Here is a 20,761-nt window from a genome sequence, read left to right as displayed (position 1 = left end):
CCACTTCTTGTACAGCTTGAAAGTTAACTAGATGCCTTTGCAGGGATAATAGTAAGAGGCTCAAAGGGATAGAATGAGCACCAACTAAGGTCTTAACAGTCTTTGGCCTTTGGAAAGGGTTACCATCATTAAGAATGGTTCTGTATAACCACATATAAAGTTGGAGGAGGGGGGCCTGTCAGATTAGATGATGCCTTCTGAGAGTTTCTAGGTATCTCTCAATCAAGTTTTCAGGCTTCAAGATAGCAAGATGGGATACAGGCTAGGTTCTGCCTCCTTAAGTATGCTTCGGGCTGGATGGTGTCATGCTATCAGAGTTACTGTCTACTCTGCCCACCTTTTGAAGGGCACCTCAATGCGCAGTTGAGGGACTCAAGCCCCCTGGAACATCTCATTTCCTTTATTGCTAAACTAAGTGTTGAAGGAGAGGGTACCAGAGTCTTAGGGGCTTTGGGGCCTTAGCATGGATAGGGAGTTATCAAAAATTATCCCGTTTAATTCGGACCTTCTTGGGCTTCACATTCATTCGTCTCCAGATAGTGGCTGTGATCCGGTCTTGCTTGGTGACACCACTGAAGTCAAAGGTAGTAATTCGGGGTAGGATGGACAGCACATATTGCCTGCAGGGAGGATATAGGATTGCGGGCTCCCAAGAGTGGGTAGAAAGAGGAAGGAGTCTCACTGCGGGGATTGGATGTGAATCCAGAGCTACTTAACTATGTACCCCCAAGAGTTACTAATATTTTTCTCCCTATTAGCTCCTTCAGTTGTAAGAGCAGAGTGACCCTGGGTACAATCAGCTTAGAAGTGGGACTACCATTATACCTAAGGGATTTAGCATCTGCAGCCAATGTGCAATGGGGTGGGAAGCTAAATCACTAGAATAACTTCTCAGTCCCATGTGTTCTTCTCATTGAGTCTTGCCATTCTCAGATATGATGACTTAGGAATCTTTCCCACTCACTCCCAATCAAGGTCACTCTACATTCTAGACCTTAAAGGAGTTTCACATGGGCCTCTTCTTCTATTCCACTCCCTTCCCTCAAGAAGTGACTTTTTGATTTGGCCAGAGATTACCTCCTTTGGAGAACAGGGTAAGGTTCTCTTTCTCCTAAGTCTACAACTTGTGCTGTCCCCTCAGTCTGTACTTAAGGGGGTGAGGCTCCTGAGCTTTCTTTTCCCTTTCCTCAGGGGTCTTGGGGCAGGGGCATTACCTGTACCCCTTCTCCTCTTCTATGGGGTTCCCATGGAGGGTCAAGCTTCGAAGCTTGGGAAGACTTGACAGCTTATCCACTTCTGTCAGTTGAAGGATGCAGTTGCCATGGAGATAAAGGACACTTAAATTGAAGAAAGTGGTCAGCACCTGGTGGGTAAGGAAGGGACACAGTACCAGGTTGAGTAGGATCAAGTGGCCAGTTTATGGAGGTGGCAGGAGACTTGGGGGATCTAGTGTTCAGAAGATGAGGTGATCTTTTCCTTAGAATCCACTCTGTGGGTGACCTGACCTCTCCTATCCTAGAGACTAGGAAGCTGAATGGTCTGGTGAAAGAAAAGATGGAAGGCAGGAGATTTCTGCCATCTACTCCATGCATTTCTTATTACTTGAGTGTTCATTTTTTTCCTTAACATAATCTTGTGGGAGGACAAAGCACAAGGAATATTATCCCTATTTATAAGTGAGAAAACAGACTTGTATCAAGGGTGATCATGTCGTGATCATTCCTGACATGATACTCCATGTTTTTCTCCATTCCATTCTACTGCCTCATCTAGCTCTTAGGCCTAAGCAAGTCTCTCAAGCTTTGTTAGAAAATAAGTCATATCCCTAGTGGTTTGATGTTTACAAAGCATTTTCTTCCCAAGGGCCCTGTGAGGTAGGTGGTGCAACAGTACCTTCCCAGTTTTAGAGACGAGGGATTTAATTTCACAAATATTAAGTGATTTATGTACATAAGGTATTGGAAATATAAGACTTGGAAAGGTCAAGTAACTTGCCCTAGTCACACATGTAGGAAGGGGCACATTTGGGAATTAGACTCAATTTAGGCCTCATTAAGATCTCACCCAGTCCCCCAAATTCTAATTCTTACCCTTCTTCTTACATATCCAGAGGAGAAAAGTGAGGCACAGGATGAGTCAAGTGCTATTTAACACTACTTTTTATTTCTCTTTTCCCAATGTCCAGTGTCTAGCATGGTCATTAGCTTATACTGTTTTGATTCTTCTTCAGAAATAGTGGTGTTGGGTACCCATTTCTAAACTGCTGATGATTACCCACACAGAGAAGCTCAGGGGGAAAAGACCAACACTTACCCTGGGAAGATAAGGAGATGGTTCTTACTACCTCTCTATACCATTCCTCTTCCCCACAATGCTAGTTATATGGCAAGTGTTTCATAAATACCTTATGCCTTGTACATCGTTGATGCTTCCTCTTGGGATTCCCCCTCCCCCCTGCCCCTATCTGCAGCCCATGTCTGGTCTGGCATTCTCTTCCCTCCCCTGGGGACTTAGGCACCTACGGGGTCGATGTTGGGCAGGTCATTGAAGGACAGGTCAATCCAAGCCAGGTTCTGGGGATGCTCCAACAGCTGCGACATAGTCTGACTGAAGTCTGTGAGGTCATTGAGCACGTTGTTGTTAATGCGCACAGCCTGGGTCAGTGACTTATCCTGCTTAGAACGCTTTACTGGCCGGAGCCCAATCCTGGGCTCCTCACTTACCAGGTCTGCAGGGACAGATAGCAGAGAGTGAAATTAGCCAGGGTCCTCCAAGCAAGGGTCTTCTTCCCGTCTCAGTCTGGCCAACCAGGACTGGGAAGAAGCCAGAACTGCTATTCAGGTTCACAGCTGCCATATACTACCCCTTCCAAAGCTATGTTGTCATAAGCTGCATTATGAGTCCAGCAACCAGAGGGAGGTAAAGTGTTCTCTGCCCTGGTCAGGGCTCACCTAGATTTTAATTTTGGAAGCCAAGTCTGAGGAAGAACATGGACAAGTAAAGAAATGGAAATGGGGCCAGATGAGGATCAATTAAAAGAAATGGGAAAATTTATCCTGGGGAAGACTGGGTTGGGGGACAGGTAACCTCCTTCTGTGGAAAAAAGGAATTAGATGTGTGTGAGCCCAGAATTGGACCCTTTATGGGGGGAATGTAGTGGAAAAGGCATTAGGTTTGGAATTGGACCCATCTGAATCCTAGCCCTGCTAGAGTTAGCTCTCTTACTTTAAACAAGTCGCTTTACCTCCTTTTGAGCCTCAGTTTCTTCATCTCTAAAATGAGAGTTTGGACTAGATTACCTAGAGATTCTTTGAGCTAAAAAACCCAAACACCATGATGCCAAATTATAGGAAGCTAATTTCATCTAAACTCACAAAATAAGTGGACAAGACTCATAAAACACCCTACCTAGACCAACCCCTTGTCAGTGTATGTGTCTTCTGCTTTTGAATGCTAGGAATTTATAGCCTGTTACAGTAACTTATTTTCAGATAATAGCTTATTTAAGAGATTATCTCTTCCAATTCCTTTTTTTTTTTCCCCACAGAGGAGAAAAACTTAGACCTGGAAAGGGGAAGGGACTTATTCAAAGTCACACAAATCAGTGGAAGAGCCAGGAATCAGAGCCTAGGTTTCCTGAACACTTGTATTTTCTAAGCACAAATTTGACAGTATTACAAAAAAACCTTAGTTCCTTCCCTCCCTGCTCCTACACACCGTTACTTTCTTCTCCTGAAGTGCAGATTGCCCAATACTCAATGACTGGTGGACAGTCATTACACAGTGGAGAGACAAGGGGTGGAGCTGGGGTGGCACAAAGTTCCTGGACTGGAAGGAGGGAGAGGCTAGTGAAGGCAAGGTCTGATCTCCCTCCTTCAAGAAATGCTGGAAATACAAGGGACAATTGGCTTCACTGTGGAAACTACAGACTGAAAGAATGTCAGAAGGACAGCTCTCTTATTTTATAATGCAGGAAGCTAAGCACAGAAAGGAGAAAGAATTGGCCTAAAAATCACAGTGCCAGCCAGTGTCAGAACGTAGTGCTCAACAGCAGAAGGGAGTAGATATTTTCCTCTTAGACCAGGTTCTCCCTGAGGGCAGATGCCTGAGCCTAAGACTATACATATGTAACCCTATTGCTTTGGAATATCTCCTGAGGAGATAGGGTAAAATGTTTATGTTTTCCTGCCCTCAGAGAGTAGAAAGTATTCCTTTGCTCAGTGACACCCTTATACATGTCTATCCCAGTGCTCAGCATTTCAGTTAGATAGGGAAGTCACAAGGTTTGAGATGGTTTGCCAGATGAGGAATGCACCAATCCAAATTAAATGGCATGGGGCATCTGTGGCCTCTCATCCATCTTCTTGCCTTTAATCTGATCGTAAGTTTATAAATTTGGAGCTGGAAGGGATATCAGATCACTTGGTTTAATTCATTTTATAAATGAAAAAACTGAGGCATAAGGACCTTCAGTGACTGACAGGTTTATAAGCTGCTGAGACCCCAGGGTCCTCTTACACTCTTCGTACCTGCTCATCCTATTAACTGGTTTAGTCTCTGGCTTCACTAAGGGATGAGTAGCCCAGTTTGTCCTTCCAAATTCTTTGCATATTTCACTCCCAGAAAAAAACAGAATAGAGAATAGCGTCTGACAGCCTGTCTGACGCTGCTTTGTCATGCACCTTTGAGGCTGTCCTCGTTTCCTCCAGCCCAACTCTGCCCTTTCAAGACCAGAGCTGGTATGAGAGCTAATTTGTTGTGTGAAGGGCCCTGGGGTCAAAGGACCTAGGTTCAGATCCTGACTGCCACTCAGTAATAATTCTCACATTTATGTAATGTGTTGAGGTTTGCAGTGTTAACCCAGGAAGACCTGGGTTCAGAATCTGCCTCTGACACAGGCTTTGCAACCCTGGGCAAGTCATTGTTGGAGGAAACTCCTGAAAAAACGTGAAGATCTGCAGTGAGAGAGGGAGTTTCCTACCAACACAACAACTCTGGGAAGTAGTATAGGTATTTATTCCCATTTTAAAGATACAGAAACTGAGGAGGAGAGTGTGATTTTGCCATGATTTCAAAGATAGCAAGTGTCTAATTTTGTGACCTTAAGCAAGTCACGTTCCCTGTTTAGGCTTTAGTTTGCACGAATGAAAAAATAGCTGGCATTTACATATGGTGCTTTAAGATTGGTAAAGCACCTGCCATACATCTTTTTAGGCCCTCAACATCTCCGTAGAATCTCCTTTTTACCAACGGGCTCAGAGAGGACAAATGGCTGGCTGAGTCATAATGTAGTGTCTGGGGTGAGAGATGAATTTAGATGTGTATTCAACACATGTTTGTCAAGTATCCACTATACACCATGTACTCTGCTGTGTATTGAGAGTAAAAGGGAGATTAGACTGGATGATCTCCAAGTCCCACCCTCTAGTTTCATTATTTTCATAATAATTACATTAGTCATGTGAAGCCTCCTAGTTTCTATCCAATTTGGCCTTTTAAAAAATGCCAGACCATAACTTTTAAAATGTATTTGAAAAAGTTAAAAAAAAAAATGAGCAAAAGTTTAGAGAAGGAAAACAAAGTACTTTCTCCAAAGATGGAGAATACAGCCCAAACTCAGTGGGGTGTTGGGGTTGGAGGGAGGAGAAAGGCCGCGCACATTGGGCTCACCTTGGATGAAGTTTATATTTTTGAAGGAGAAGTCGAGGGGTGGCTCCTGTGCCAAACTTTTCGCATGATCCCAGTTGTCCGTCATATTTCAGCCATTGTGGGGGGTGTAGGAGAAGCATGGGGCCCTGGGCTGCTAGTTTTCAGCCTAAAGGGACAGAGAGGGGCTGCATTTGGAGAGTTTTTTGCCTTGCAACATGCTTTCCCATCTATTTCACTCTCACAACAACCCTGGCAAACAGGACAAGGGCAGAGAGCCCTAATTTTGCAAAAGGAGAAGGGGAGAAGGAACAGTGAGAATATGGGATTTGCTCAGCAAGTTACTGGTATAGTTGGATGTCTCCCCCTATAGAAACCAATATCCTAGGCTGAGCAAGGAGGCAGGGCAGGGTGGAGAAAAAATGAGTACCAGGTAATTTAAGAAGGGAGAAAAACCTAACAACTCAATGGTGGCAGGGAAGGCTTCCCTAAGAAGACATTGAGGGACAGTGTTTATGCAGCTGTGACCATATGACTTGAAGGATGTCATTGATAGAGGGAACTCCTCAAGGAAGCACTACCAATGCAACCCACAGTCTTAGCTCCTTACAACACCAAAAGTTTAAGTGAGTTGTCCAGGCTCAAATAAACCAATATGTGTTGGAATTTGCGCTCAAACCCAAGTTTTTTGGCTTTGAGGCCACTATCCACTATGTTTTGGTGTCGTCATTGGTTCTAGGATAAAATGCAAACTTCTATTTGATGTGTAAAGTCCTAATCTGGCTTCATTCTACTTTTATAGGCTCAGTGTACATTAATCCCTTGGGTTTGAGTCCTGCCTCTGACATATATTGGTTGCGTTATCCTGTATGAACCTCATTTATAAATTGAAGGGGTTGGAGGAGATAGCTTCTATAGTCACATCCAGCTCTGTGATCCTTTGGCCTTTGGCCTCTGATTTTGCTCAAGCTGTTCTCCAAGCTCACCTCTACCTCTTAAAATCCCTAGCTTCCCTTAAAGGTCACTTCAAATGCCATTCCTCTGAGGCTTTTGCTAATTCCTCCAGCTGCCAGAGCCTCTCCCATCAAAATTGTCCATATTGGGATAGAATGGCAATAGTAGCTACTTAAATTTATTCAGTTAATCAATGATATAGCATAAGAACCAGAGAAGGTGCTGTTAGAACCAGAAGAAAGCAATGTCAAGCAAACTAAAAGACTATCTTGGAGCAAGTGATAGTGTTGAAAGTTCCAGAAAGGTCAAGAATATGATTGTAGAAAAGGGTATCAGATTTAGTAGCTAAGGATTGTGTGTCATCTGCGAGGAAACAGTTTTAGACCAATAGTGGAGTTTCAGGGCAAGTGCTGGTGTAGGAAGTAGAGGCAACAAGTATAGCATAGCTCTGAAAGAGAAATCCCTCTTTGTCTAGCTTTATGTAATATATTTGCGTGAAGGGGTGAGGGACGGTGGGTTATTGTATGGGGTGTTCAGGAGGACTAGCACCTCTGGTGTGAAGGCTTCTTGAGCCACTTTTCAGGGGCTGCTCATCCATCTTTGATATCCACTTGATTCATCCAGTTTTCACCTGTGGCTCCTGGAAGCTGCAGCATGTGCAGTAACCACACCCCAGTAAAACCAATCAGCAGAGAGACTAAAACAAGCTGAGGGTAACTGACAGATCTTCAACCTGTTGGTGGCTAGGGGAATGTCTACCCCAAGCACGTGAAGACTTTCCCTAGCAGAATGGGCAGATGAGAACAGTTCATTCCAATGGCCAGGATGGTAGCTAAAGCAGGTGCTGTGAAGCAAAAGTCACATGCTGCATTCTGTGCCATGGCCAGTCACCTTGACTTTTGTCCTGCCACTGGACTTTGTGACTCAGGAAGGGAGTGTGAGGCTGATGACTGTGCAACTCTACCTCACTTAAATTGAATTTCATACACAAGTCGAGACACAACCCGTGACTTCACTGGTCCTCTTCAAAAATGGAAGGACAAACAACAATATATGGGGCAGGTGAAAGATTTTTAAGGATGGGGGAGGCTTGGTGACATTTGTTGCTGTTTGTCCTTTGTATTTGAAGATGACCAATGACATAATGGGTGATGCAGGCAGCAGTGAAAGAGCCAGAGAATGATGGAAGAGAAGATGAGCGGATGGGATCAAGAGCACAAATGGAGAAGTTAGCCTTGGGAAGAAACACCACCTTTTTATCAGAGACTGGGGCACTGGGGACACAAATTTTTAAATAGGCAGTGCTTACTGTCAGAGACCTTAAAGTCTAATAAAATTGGGAAGGCTCAGGTATGTACACAAATAAGAACAAAAATGGGATAAGGGCAAATACAAGATGGAGTGCTGTAGGAAAATCTGAAATTGGCAAGAGTGTTCGTTTCAAAGAAATGGCACTGACCTTTTCCTTAAAGGAGAAAGAATATGGTAATATTCTAATATAGTAATAATAAAATATTCTAATAAGAATAGGTGGGCCTCCAAATTCAATACTCAACTAAAACTGATTTCTCCAAGGAAGTGTATTCCAGATAGGGGAGTAAAAGGAAAGAATGGAGAATGATATGGAGGAATTTTAAGGTATATCATAGGACAGGAGAACTTACTATAGATGGATAACTTTGCTTTTTTTCTCACTAAGGTAGGAATTGAAGTCTTCTGAGAGGGGAGGAAAGGGTGTAGTACATAGGAATTTGAACAAAGATGAATCACTTCAAATAATCTTGAGAATCAGAATAAAAAGACTGCAGCTTTGAGGGCCCAGCTGAGATCAGATAACAATGGGGTTGAATCAGCAGTCATTTTGAGTGCCTTCCTCTTTGGGCTGTTGGAAGAGAATTAGAAGATAAGGAGGGTGAGGGTAACACAGGCCTCTGGCACGATCATGAAGGGTAAAAAGAGTCAAGGGTACATACACATTAGTATGCCATTGAAGCGGTCAACTCTAGTACCAGAACAACAAAGGATGGAGGGACTGAAGGGTATGCTGAGGATGAAGGACAGTTTTAGGAATGATGCAAGAGTACCAAGGGTTATGATCAAAGATTCAGTATCCCTATGGATAGCTTTGGCATAAGGATGACCTAGGTCATGTGACTTAAGGTTGATAGGTTGGGAGACCAGGGTGTTTGAGGGGACCTCAATGTAGAAATTGAAATCCCCAAGTATTCAGGGAGGGTTTGGGATGGAGGAGGGAAAGACTGAGCCAAGTACTGAATGTGAGAGGGTGACTATCATACCAAAAGATGAACACCACAGATATAAAATAGGTCTTAAGCCCACTTTACAGATGAAACAAATGCTGAACGATGTTACATGACTTACTTAGCACCACAAAGGTACTCTGTTTGAGACAGGATTTAAGTTCAAGTTTTCCTAACTCCAAGCCTAGCATTCTATTCACTATGCCAGTTAACTACCATTCAGAAGAATGCAATGGGCCTAAAAAGAGGGAGTATTTGCTGAGTAATAACTGCAGATGGAGGGTTTAGAAGTGTCACTGGGGAACCAGGAATATATTTTTTCTTCTGTCCAAGCCTATTAGGAGAAATGAGAGGAGCAAACAGCACCCAAGAAGTAGTGATTCTGTGTCTTCTGGAGACATCTATGTTTCCATGGGCACATGAAGATAGAGTATTAAAGGAAACAGGATAAAGGGAATACCATTAATGATTTAATTGGGCTTTCATAGAGTAAATGAAAGTGGAAAGGGTGTAGGAAGTTGCTTACCCAGTTCCAAAATTTCTAGTTACTTGATATATTAGGTGGCTATTAATGTCTGAGCTGTCTTACCGAAAAGGGGAGAAAATCAAGAAATAGCCTCCATCTGGGCTGGCTGTCTTGCCTCTGTCAGAACCCCCATATTCTCAGATTGAAAGCACCCTTTCCCCCATTTTGGTGGTGGTCTCCTCTTCACCATCCCAATGGTATGGTGCCAAAGTCTGCTTCTAGGAATTTGAAACTCTTAGGCTACAGAAATGGGGAGGGGAGTACCCACCCTCTGTCATGCCTAGCAAGTACCTCAAAAGTCCCTAATTGGTCTCCCTGCCTCCAGTCTCTGGCCTCTCCATTCCATCTTCCACAGAGTTGCCAAACTGATATTCCTAAAGCATAGGTCACTCCTCTGCTCCAGATGCTCCCAAATTGTCACTAAGTTAAAATACAAACTTTTGTTTGATATTTAAAGCCCTTCAAAAACTGGCTCCAGCCTACTTTCCCAGGCTTATTACTTACTCCTTTCAGACACCTTGCCCTCCAGCCAAACTAGCCTTTGTGCCTTTACTCAAGCTGTCCCTGCTCCACCTCACCCCCATGCCTGGTATACATTTTTTTTTTCACCTTTTTAGTCCCTTAGTTCAAGGTTAAAATTCAAATACCTCTTCACTAGGCCAATCTCGATCACTCCCCAATTGACCTTACCGCCCCTGACTTGCCATGCCCCCTCCCCAATTATTTCCCATTTTACTTATCTGTTACTGGAGTTTCTCCGAAAAAGAACGTATTCTCTTTGACTGCTAGAACTTTTTCGTTTTGTCTTTGAACAAAGTGCTTATCCCAGTGCCTGGAATATAGTAGGCACTTCATGTCTGCTGAGTGAATAATAAATGGGGTTCCCAAGCTACCTTCTCCCCGGACTACCTCAGGTTCTTACAGCTTAGCTGTCTCTGCTTTGGGGCCACCTCAGGCCCTTGTAATAGGGCTACCTATGCTTGGCATGACACCTGTATCCGCCTCAGTCCTTGCCCAGTGCGCTCACCAGCTGCTGCCCAAGCTCACCAGCTCCGTTTTCTTCAGCCTTTGCCTTCCCGTAGACAGCGGCACGCTTAGCCCAACTCCATGGTAACCATCATCATCACAGCCTCCCAACCTCTGTACGCCTCGCCCCGGGGCATGCTGGGACCTACAGCCCTCCCCGCCCCTAACCGTGGCCAACGGGAAGAAGGTTTTACTTAGCTGCACAGAATCCTGGGACTTGTAGTTTGCGGTTTTCAAGGTCAGAAACCGAAACTTCAACACAGTCTGGCCTTCTAAAGTTCCTCAGTCCCTACAATCGTCGCTCCTAAATTCTCTGCCCCGACCTCTACCTTTTATCACCCCTTCTCCATTTCCCGCTCTGACCCGGGCCCCTGCCCAATCCCTTAGGGAGCCGCGAGGAATACTGGGATTTGTAGTTCAAGCTTCCCTCCGGCCTGAGGAGATAGAGACTCGATGCTCCCCCCGTCCTGCTCCAGGCTCCCTTCTCCCAAGCAACCTTCCTTCTTTCTCCCGCCCTGCCGGGGCTGTGAGAGTGCGCATGTGTACCATGATGTCTCCTTGGTTTGACCAATGAGGACTCAGCACGAGGGGGCGGCGCTGCAGTTCAAACTGTGGGCTTGGGCGGCGGCGGCGGCGCCGGAGGCTGCCCCAGCAGCTACTAGGAGATGGGGGTGGGGAAGTGGCTGACGGAGTGAGTCCTGAAAGTGGGACCTTCAGCGGGTCCTGGGAGCTGTAGCCCCTAGGAGGGACGCGCGCGTGCGCGGCCAGGTAAGACCAGGAGGGGAGTCGAGGATGCACCCTAGTGTCGGAATGAGGAAATGGAGAGGAGGTGTCGCGGAAGCGGAGGGAGGACGGTGTGAGGGAGCTGCCGAAGGGCGGCGAATGCGGGGTGGGGCGAGCGGAGAGAAAAGAACCTGAGAGGGGAGGGGGCGGCGAGGGAGAGCGGAGCTTTGGGGGCCGCCCCGCGTTGTGGGGGACAGGAGGCGCCTCTCGATGGGGGAGGGGCCCTGAGGGGGGAAGGGTCGGAGAAGTGGTGGGGCCTGCTGAGTGCCCTGCGCTGGCGTGGGCGACCGGGACGGGGAGAGGAGGCGCACCCTGCCCTTAAGAAGCTGGCATGCTGCAGGAGCCGCTGCCAGTGCCGCTCAGAGGACGCGCGGAGCTTCTTTTTCAAAATAAACATGGGCTTGTTTTCTGGGGAAGGAGATCTGGACTTTAAAGGCTATAATAATGCGAGGTGCAAGGAAGGAAGGGGAGCATTCCAGGCTTGGAGGATCTAGACCAAGTCTACACGCTGTTATTAAGCACCTCCTATGTGCCAGGCGCTCGCGGCTGGGTGGCGAAGTGGGTAGATAGAGCCCCAGGCCTGGAGCCCGCGGCGCTCGCCTTCGTGAGTCCAAAGCAGTCCTCAGACATTCCTGGCCGGGTCAGCCTGGGCAGGTCCCTTAACCGGTGTCTCCGTGTTCTCATCCGTAAAACGAGCTGGAGGAGGAAATGGCCCCCGCGCCAGGATCTCTGCCCGGAGAACCCCGAGATGGGGCGACGGAATCGGACACTGCTGAAAGCTGTACCAGCGCAGTGCCCGGGCGAGGACAGTTCTGTGTAGTAAGACAGTACGCCTTTATTACGGGCCTGCGCTGTGCCAGCCCTTGTGCCAAGCCCTGGGAAGGCAGGAAGATCCGTCAGTGATAAACATGAGAGTTTGTATTTGGTTCTAGAGGCAATAAGGAGCCATTGGGAAAAGGAGGCAGAGAGAAGAACTGAGACTTGGAGACACTCCATTTTCTCCGGCTGCCCCCCGTGCCTGGAACGCTTTCCCTCTACTCTGTCTACAGACTTCCCTGGCTTCCTTTCAATCCCCACTCAAATTCCATCTTTTTTGGGGGGGCGGTATTTAGTATTTACTTTTTCCCCAGTTACACGTAAAAAACAAGTATTTTAACATTTGTTTTCAAAATCTTGAGTTCCAAACTCTCCCCTTCTCCGTCTTCCCCCACTCCCAAGGCAAGCAATTCCATAGTAGGTTATACATAAAATCCCATCTTTTATAGGAAGGCTGTCCTAACTCCTCTTAATTCTGGTGCCTTTCCTCTGTTAATTATTTCCTATTTATCCTGTATATAGCTTGCTTTGTTCGTTATTTGTTTGGGTGTGGTCTCCCCCATAAGATTGTAAGATCATTGAAGGCAGACTGTCATTTGCCTCTTTTGGTATTCCCAAGGCTTAGCACAGGGTCTGCTGGCACTTTATAAATGTTGATTGATTGATTGAATTAAGAAGCTAACAGGTCCCTGAAGAGGTGGTGAAGATTTAACTAGAGTGGTTGTGGTGAGTTAGATTTGAAAGCTTGAGGGCAGGGCCTGACCTTTACTTCTTTTTTGTATCCCAGCCAGTGTCTGCCACATAATAGATGCTTAATGAATGTTTGATTAATTGAGTTGAGAAAAGATGTGAAGATAGAAACAATTTTTGTTGTTGTTGTTCTTCAGGACCCCATTTTGGGTTTTCTTTGGCAAAGATAGTGGTGTGGTTTCTAGTATTTAAAGATAGCTCTTGGGCTTCTCACCCTATTTTTCAGCGTCACTCTTAAATTGTGGTTCCCAGGAATAAGTAAACTATTTCAAATGTGACCCAGTTAGGATTGAGTTGGTTAGATTATCACCTTCCTTGTTTTGAGTACTCATCTAGAATTGTGTATAAATTATTTTTTTTAGCAGCTACTCCATGCTGTTCTTAGTAAATTTGTAGAAAAAACTAACACATGGCCTGGCTCGTACTCATGGACCCCTTAACTCTGCAAAGCAGTTAAAGGGGATGGTATTCTGTGTCTCCCTGCAGAATATTATCGACACTGACTTAGGTACAAATGGCAAAAAAATAAATAATAGAAGATTAGCTGTAAAAGGAGGGCACATAGGGAATAATGAGAACTCAAGTTATGCTAATACCCATGAACTAATAAAATACTCATCAAGGGTTATTCACCTAGGATCTGTGAACTTGATTTATTTTTTAAAAGATGTTTTGATAAATATTTCAATACATTTGCTTCCCTTTTCAATTCTATGTGTTTTATTTTGTGCATTTAAAAAATATTATTCTGAGAAGTTGTTCATAGGCTTCACCATCTTATCAAAGTGGTCCATGACATAAAAAAGGTTAAGAACTCATTTGGGTAGATTCTCTGAAGAGGATTTATGGATAAGAATTGCGCAAGAGGAGAGAAGATATGGACGAAGTTGCAGTTTGTTTCCCTATTAGAAGGAACACTGATGAGAGCTAAGAAAGTAAATTTCATCTTATTAGATTTGATCAGTCATTCTCACCTGTCAAAATGTTTTTGGAATTGTGCAGGTGGGTTCAAGCCCTGCATAGGTTCATAGGGACTGCAGGGGGGGGGGGGGGGGCGGGTTATGTTGAGTATTTCATTAGCTTCTCCATTGTGAAACTTAGCCAAATCCTAATTCAAGATGTGTTGTTAATATGTTCAATAAATGGTTGTAAGCATAAAAAAAATGTTTTTGGATTCTGACTCTGTCATCCAGTGTTTTAGCATTCCATTCCAGTTTCCTGACATCTGCAAATTTGATAAACATACCTTCTCTTCCTTTTCCAGGTCATTGATAAAAAAGATGTTAAGTAATGCAGGGCCAAAGGAAGATCCTTAGACAGTCCATTAAGAGTTCAGATTGGCCCATTAACAATGACTTTTTTCATGTACTTATTTCTTGAAGTTGTTGCAGGAAATGCCCAATGAGTAAAATTCAACCTTGTAGAAAGTTGCTTCCCTCAAATCAGGGAAAAGGCTGATGTATGTCAGTGTGTGAGAAGTAAAGAATGCATGTTTAATGTATTTTGACTATATGTATTTCTCTCTACTTGACCGTCAGGTGTACTATTTTTTTTCCTCAGGCCTGTGGGTTCTGTACAACTTTGTAAGGATTGTTGAAATGTGATTGCAGGCACATTATCTTGTGAGTGGGGAGCAGCTACAACTGCATCTTTACTGCAGCTGGTGGTACAGTGGATAAAGTGTGGGCCTAGAGAGTACAGGAAGATCTGAATTCAAATTTGGCCTCAGATGCTTACTATCTGTATTCCCCTGGGCAGTTTCTTCAACTGTAAGATAGGGAAAATAATAACACCTACTTTGAAGGTTATTTGTGAGAATTACATGAAATAATATTTTTAAAAGTGCTTAGCACAGTGTTTTACACATAGTAGGTGCTGCTGTATAAATGCTTAGGAATTGTGGCAATCTCTCCTTGTTGTCCTCTATGCCAGTGTTCAGGAAATGGGGTGAGGATGGATTGGCCCTGGCTTCCCTATTCCTGAGTTTCCTACTGTTTAAAGTACGAGAGGGAAGAGGAGAACATCCTGGAAAGGTCATAGATTTTCCTTTGGATTTAAAACAAGGCCATTAAAAGACCTCTTCGACCATAGCTAGAGTGAAACCCAAAGCCCCTCTTCCTCAGTCATCATATATTTAGTGAGTGAATAAACGAAGCCTTGGGTTAGGTACTGTGGAGTTAGTGAGAGAGCCTCCCAGGGTGCTCATCTGTATTACAAATTATGTTTTGTTAAAAAATAGCTTCATTATTTTATAGTCATAACTTACCTAATATAAGTAGAGACACATATAGATAAGGATGACTTGGCCTTCTTTTTGGGCAGGAACTGCCTTCTCTGTGTTGTTCCAGAGGGGGTGTGGCTTATCAGTCCAATAGTGGCCAGTTGCCTGTAGTTCACCAGGAGGCTTGGGTTGTGTCTTTTTTCACTTCTTCAGACAGAGGATGAAAACAGTGCCTTAATATATGAGGTTGAGTTGATTGACAGTGAGTAGGATGGATTAATAAGTACTTGAGCCCCTTTTTAATGTTACTGGCTAAGCAAGGCAGCTGGGGATTACTCATATAAGCTTGAATCTACATTAATGAACCTACTTAATCTTTGCTGGTATACAAGGAGGCAAATGAAGTCTCTTGACCAAACTCCTGGCACTTTTGTGTGGTTTAACACCTGAATTTTCTGGAAACAGAATGTCTTAATTTTCCACTGCACCTTGGCGCTACTACTTCAGTCATTTGTGTGAGTGTGTGTGTGTGTGTGTGTGTGTGTGTGTGTGTGTGTTAAGTATTAAAAACATATGGCAGTAGCAGTACTTGAGTTGGTACAGGTTGTTACGGATAAGTGGGCAGGAGAGGTCCAAAACAAGCATTTTTAACTGTAGAGGAGGGAAGTGATAAGATCTTCCTGAGGAGGAAGGGGTAGGAAATCATTATTAGGAAAAACTATTTAGGAAAAACTATCATATAATAAAGGTGGATAAGATGAAAGAAACACACTTGAAACGTAAAGATTCATAGTTAAAATGAGAGGCAGACGCAAAGTCTTACGTTTCAGCTAAATTCAGAAAAGCAAGGGAGCAGTCATGGAGGAAAGGGGAAGGAGGAATCAGGCATGCCATGAACCTCATTCTCATCCGAACAGGGTAAAGGAAGATTGAACACAGTTATACACACTCACACATATAAAGATCTCCTCTAGAAACAAATTAAAAAGGGAGTTAGGAAGGGACAAGGACAAGTAAGGGGAAAAGAGGGACTTAAGAAGGAAAGTAGAATAGATAAGGAAATAGTTATAAAACAAACTCAAATGTTGGAGAGAGTAATATGGAGCAGAGATTAATAGGAAAAGAAGACAGAAAAAACTTGGGAGCAAGGACAGGGTAAGAAGTCCTGCAATCGAGCAGAAACTGGCTGTTTCATTTTTACAGATCACAAGTGTCAGGCCAACTCCCTATGTCTGTTACCACCTTTAAAAAAAAGTTTCTGTTGATTTTTTAAAAAATATCAGCAGTTTTCCCCAACGTTCCTTTCTTCCTCCTCCCTTTCCTCCCTCCTCCTTCCCTCATAGAGATCAATTCCATGTAACAAATAGTATTTTTTTAAAAACAAGAAAAAAATAAAGAGGAAAATCTGAAAATCTGTGCAGTAGTCAACACTTGTGTCAACACCTCTGCACAGAGGAGCATGTTTTCAGATACCTTCTTTTGAGACGTGCTTTTGCTTTATAATTTTGCAACATTCACTCTTGAGGTGTGTTTTGTTTTTTACCATTTACGTTGTTTTAGTCATTGTATATGCTGGTTTGTTGCTCTGCCTAAGTCAGTGTTTCAGTTAAGGAAAATCTTTTCCAATTGATAGGTATTTACTTTGGTTCCAATTCTTTGCTGTCAAAGTGCTGTTGTAGATATTTTGATGTATGTGGGAACTTACTTCTTACCGATGACTCTTGGGGCTACAGGCCCATTGTAATAGAATCTCTGTGTCAAAAGGTGTGGACATTTTAGTCACTTTTTTTGCATAATTCCAAATTGGTTTTACTGATTGACAGTTCCACAAATAATATTTCAGTGTGCCTGTCTTCCCATAACCCCTCCAACATTTACTATTAGCATCTTTTATCATTTTTGCCCCAATTTGCAAGGTGTAAGGTATGAAACCTTAGGGTAGTTTGATATGCATTTTTTCATTAATAGTTTGAAACTTTCTTTCTTGAGGTTATTAATACTTTGCAATTTTTTGAGAACTATTCCTATCCTTGGACCACTTATCTATTAGGGAATGGCTTTGGGGGGGGGTATTTATTTATGTCTGTATGTATGTGTGTATATACATGTATATATATGTATATCTGTATAATCTGCACTCTATACCTTTTAATTCCTTTCCAATTTTAAGAGAACTTATGATTTTATGTGCTTAATGACTCAATAATGGAAACTATCTTTAGCTAGCTGCATAATATTATCAGCGGAGCCATGATGATGATAAGATGTGGTTTTAAGAGTTGGAAAGCACTACATAGATAGATAAAATACATATAAAATCTTATTTGATCCTCACCACAATAATAATAGTGGATTTAGGCACTATTATTATCCCTATTATACAGATGAGGAACCTAAAACTGAGAGAGTTTCCCACTGTCACACAGCTTCTAAGTATCTAAAGCAGCGTTTGAACTTAGGTCTTCCAGACTTCAGTTCTAACACACTATCTGCTATTAAGCCTGTTTGCCCAATCCATTGACTGTCTGCATGCCTTGCAATTTAACATTTGGCACATGTAAAAATTTTTATTATAACTTCATTGCTGAGGGAAGAAGTTTTAAACAGAATAAAATTAGGTCGGAGAAGTTAAAATGAGGAGAGCAGTTCCTGTAATTCTTCAATTATATGTAATTTTTATTTCTGCCCGAAATGATGAATCATTTTCATGAAGTGTATTCTTACAGTTAATAGATTTGTGATTTAACATATATATTTATAAAGCAAAGCTATAAATCTGAATGGAGTATTGAGAATGAGAATGGGAGAAAGTTCTACTGATAGGAGATAACATAGTATTTAATGTGTTAATAGTCCTAGATCATTTGAGCCCCTCTGCTCTTCCAGAACACCCAGTTTGGGTTTTTAAAACAAGAGTCACTCGCTAAATCTTCCTTTTATATAAGGGCAAGAAATCTCCCAGCCATTTGATTGCTACTTTAACTGAAGACCTGCTGTAGCCTGTTGTAAAGAATACTCATTTACTTTCGCATTAGTTTTTGGCCTTAATAGAATAATACTTTTTGCAGGCTTCAGCTTTCAGAAAAAGAGAGCATAAGATTTGGAGTCAGTCAACAGTCACAAAATCTGTATGAAGTGCTTCCTATGTGCCCCTCCACGAAAAAGGGCAAAACAGGCTTCCTACCATCTTATCATCACGATCTAATGGGGGAGACAGCTATGTACAAGCAAAATATACATTGGACCTTGGCTTAATTATTAGGTTCTCTGGCCTTACATTTCTTTGTCTGTAAAATGGAGATCATAATACTTGAATTATCTGACTCATAGGGTTGTTTTGAGGAAAGTGCTTGGTAAACCTTAAAGTTACATCTAAATTATAACTGATGTCCCTGACTATCTCTAGAGTCTCCATTCCCGCCTTCAGTTCACATGATCATAGATCTAGAACTGAGAAGGACCTCAGAAGGTCCTGGTACCTCATTTTACAGATGAGGAAACTGAGGCCAAGGGAGGTTAAGTGATTTACCCAAGGCCATATAGGTAGTAATCCTTGAGAGGTAGGATTTGAAACGTCTTCCCAACAAGATATGAAATCTGTATTAAGTTTGAAACTTGCAATAACACCAAGTCATTCCAATTACTGGCCTGCTTTCTTCTGTGCATAGCTTTGCAATCTAATTTGACTTTGAATACCGCTAGACCACTAATGCTGACAATGATAATGTTGTATTACAAAGTACTCCAAGTTTGAGTCTTCATTACCTACTACCATATAGTGCTTTTTTTAAACAACAAATATTACTATTTAATATTACCAGAGCAAAAGTGTAGGTAGTGATAAGTTATGAGACTTTTACATTCAGTTCCTCCTGTACATCTGAACCCACATTCATACAGGTACAAATAAAACGATTTTGGAGCCCTTGGGAATGGTTTGAAACCTATTACTTTCAAAATAAGAGCAAATAAAAAATACTCACTGCATAATACTGTGCAGAAATCTTAGCTACCTTACATTATGCTTTAGGAATATGGAACATTGTCAGTAGAGGTATACCCTTCTACACGCCCAGATAGAATCCCCTCCATAATGCTTTGAACTTAGGTCTTCCAGATTCTGGAAGAGACTCTGGCAGAGAGAGGCACTGAGAGATGTTATGGCTCCAGAATACACCCAGCCTGGTTTCAAGCCTCTCCAGGTTCAGCTGTGCTGCTCCTTGGTGGAGGGGAAGCCTTTTCAATTTGGGAACACCTGCTACAACTTGAACTCTAAGGGCATGGGATCACATGAATGGGAAATAACAGTTTTAACCTGAATGTAAAGCACAACCCATCATAAAAACTGGAGGTGTGGGGGATTTTGAGACATTTCTATATTGAATTACTTCTGTAATATTCATGCTTCCACCTACACAACATGAAGACATATAACTTTGTAATGAGTCTCAAGACCAACTCATTCCATCTTCTGTGGGACTCCACTAATGCTTATGCTTCCTCCTCTGCTTTTAGCTGCTAGGTGACTGAATTTGAAGCCATATAAGCAGACTCTGGAGACTTTCTTCAGAAAAACTTCACAGGACTTGCTAGTGCTTTGAAAAGCTGTTCTCTAGCAGATAGGAGTCCGTTGTTTGAAGGCTTTGGGATGGGGAAGGATGACCATTTAGGGGATTTAGAGACTCCCTAATCTTTACTTTAATTTCTAATCTTTACTTTAAAGCCCTTCCTTAATGGCCAGCATAGTGATGTTAGTTAATAGAAGAAGCCTGACATAATCATAGATATATATATAGATATATATATATATGAAACAAATGCTTACGAGTAGGGACCAGTTGCTAGAGGAACCAGTGACAACTTATTTTTTTAAACTTGTAACTCACTGAATTTAAAAAAAAGGTTTTATTGTATTTGTTATCGCACCATAGTCATTTCCCTTTCCCCCACCCCCAGCCTTTCCTTGTAACGAAGGAAAACAAATATTTACATATGTCTAACTCAAGATATCTGACAGTGTATATATACAAAGCATGTATAATACCCCCTTTGCCACTGAGAATAGGGAGGTGTATTTCATTATTAGTTCTTTAGGATTGAGATTGTGCTTTACTGGTCTTCCTACTTTAATAGTTAATTGCTATTTGGATCCTTTGATGGTCTGAATCTAAGGAAAATAGACTCAGTGAGAGTGGTTTGTTATTGTTATTAGGCTCCATGCTAAGAATCCAACCCCCTCCCCCCCCCAATCTATCTTCCTCCCTCTTTGGTTTAATTAGGGTTATATAAACAAAGCCACTTTATTGTCTTTTAAAGGGGCAGGCCCATACAATGCTAGTTTGTTAAAGTGACCCCTCAAAATTCCTGTGGTGCTTCAAGTAGTAAGAAACTTACATTTTTTGAAAACTCTGCGTAACTCACTGTATCACTGAAAGGCTTCAGTTGAGCAGAATGTCTGCTTTTCGCCCTTTTTCTAAGTTTGAGTTGGCTTGTAGGGTTTGTGAACGGTAGGCCTGGTTTTTGGAGTAATTGTTATGACCATATGATTCGTTTTTCCACTGTGAAAACTTGCTAACTCCAAAATAGTTGAGTATGGGGAGTTATCAGAGAGGGAAAAAAATCCTACAAGTGGGTGGACTTTTTGCTGAATCAGAAGGAACAACTTTTTCTGTGTCAGACCAGAGTTATATCTAAGCTAACTTAGCTTCTCTTGTTATTATTGGTTAAAATCCTCAGTTTATTGTTTGGGAGTGAAACAGGAGTGGTGCTTGTGTGAAA

At 42.7% G+C, this 20,761-nt stretch overlaps 2 protein-coding genes across 11 annotated transcripts in view; one reads left to right on the top strand and one right to left on the bottom strand.

Annotated features, from left to right (window-relative positions):
* Nucleotides 1–384: 384 nt before the first annotated feature.
* Nucleotides 385–11,065, bottom strand: LRRC51 (leucine rich repeat containing 51). Of its 8 annotated transcripts, none has more exons than XM_072610310.1 (5): nucleotides 10,960–11,065; nucleotides 5,671–5,815; nucleotides 2,523–2,728; nucleotides 1,215–1,363; nucleotides 385–620 (listed from the first exon to the last, which is right to left on the bottom strand). In XM_072610310.1, exons 2-5 carry the CDS (start codon nucleotides 5,753–5,755, stop codon nucleotides 479–481), a joined length of 582 nt encoding a protein of 193 aa, XP_072466411.1. In that variant the 5' UTR covers nucleotides 5,756–5,815; nucleotides 10,960–11,065; the 3' UTR covers nucleotides 385–478. The 8 variants fall into 8 exon arrangements, with proteins under 8 accessions (XP_072466411.1, XP_072466403.1, XP_072466410.1 ...); XM_072610302.1 differs by lacking the exon at nucleotides 10,960–11,065 and adding an exon at nucleotides 10,415–10,957; XM_072610309.1 differs by lacking the exon at nucleotides 10,960–11,065 and adding an exon at nucleotides 10,743–10,943.
* Nucleotides 11,048–20,761, top strand: part of NUMA1 (nuclear mitotic apparatus protein 1) — an 85,690-nt gene continuing 75,976 nt past the window's right edge. Inside the window, exon 1 of one of the 3 annotated variants that reach the window (XM_072610282.1) lies at nucleotides 11,048–11,181. The gene's annotated coding sequence lies outside the window, so the exon portion shown is untranslated. The remainder of the gene's footprint in view (nucleotides 11,182–20,761) is intronic. The other 2 variants (XM_072610290.1, XM_072610291.1) reach the window with 2 other exon arrangements.

Source organism: Notamacropus eugenii, chromosome 5 (assembly GCF_028372415.1).
Source record: "Notamacropus eugenii isolate mMacEug1 chromosome 5, mMacEug1.pri_v2, whole genome shotgun sequence".
NCBI lineage: Eukaryota > Metazoa > Chordata > Mammalia > Diprotodontia > Macropodidae > Notamacropus > Notamacropus eugenii.
Note: the sequence above shows the minus strand (reverse complement) of the source record. Positions and strands in the feature narration are given on the sequence as shown.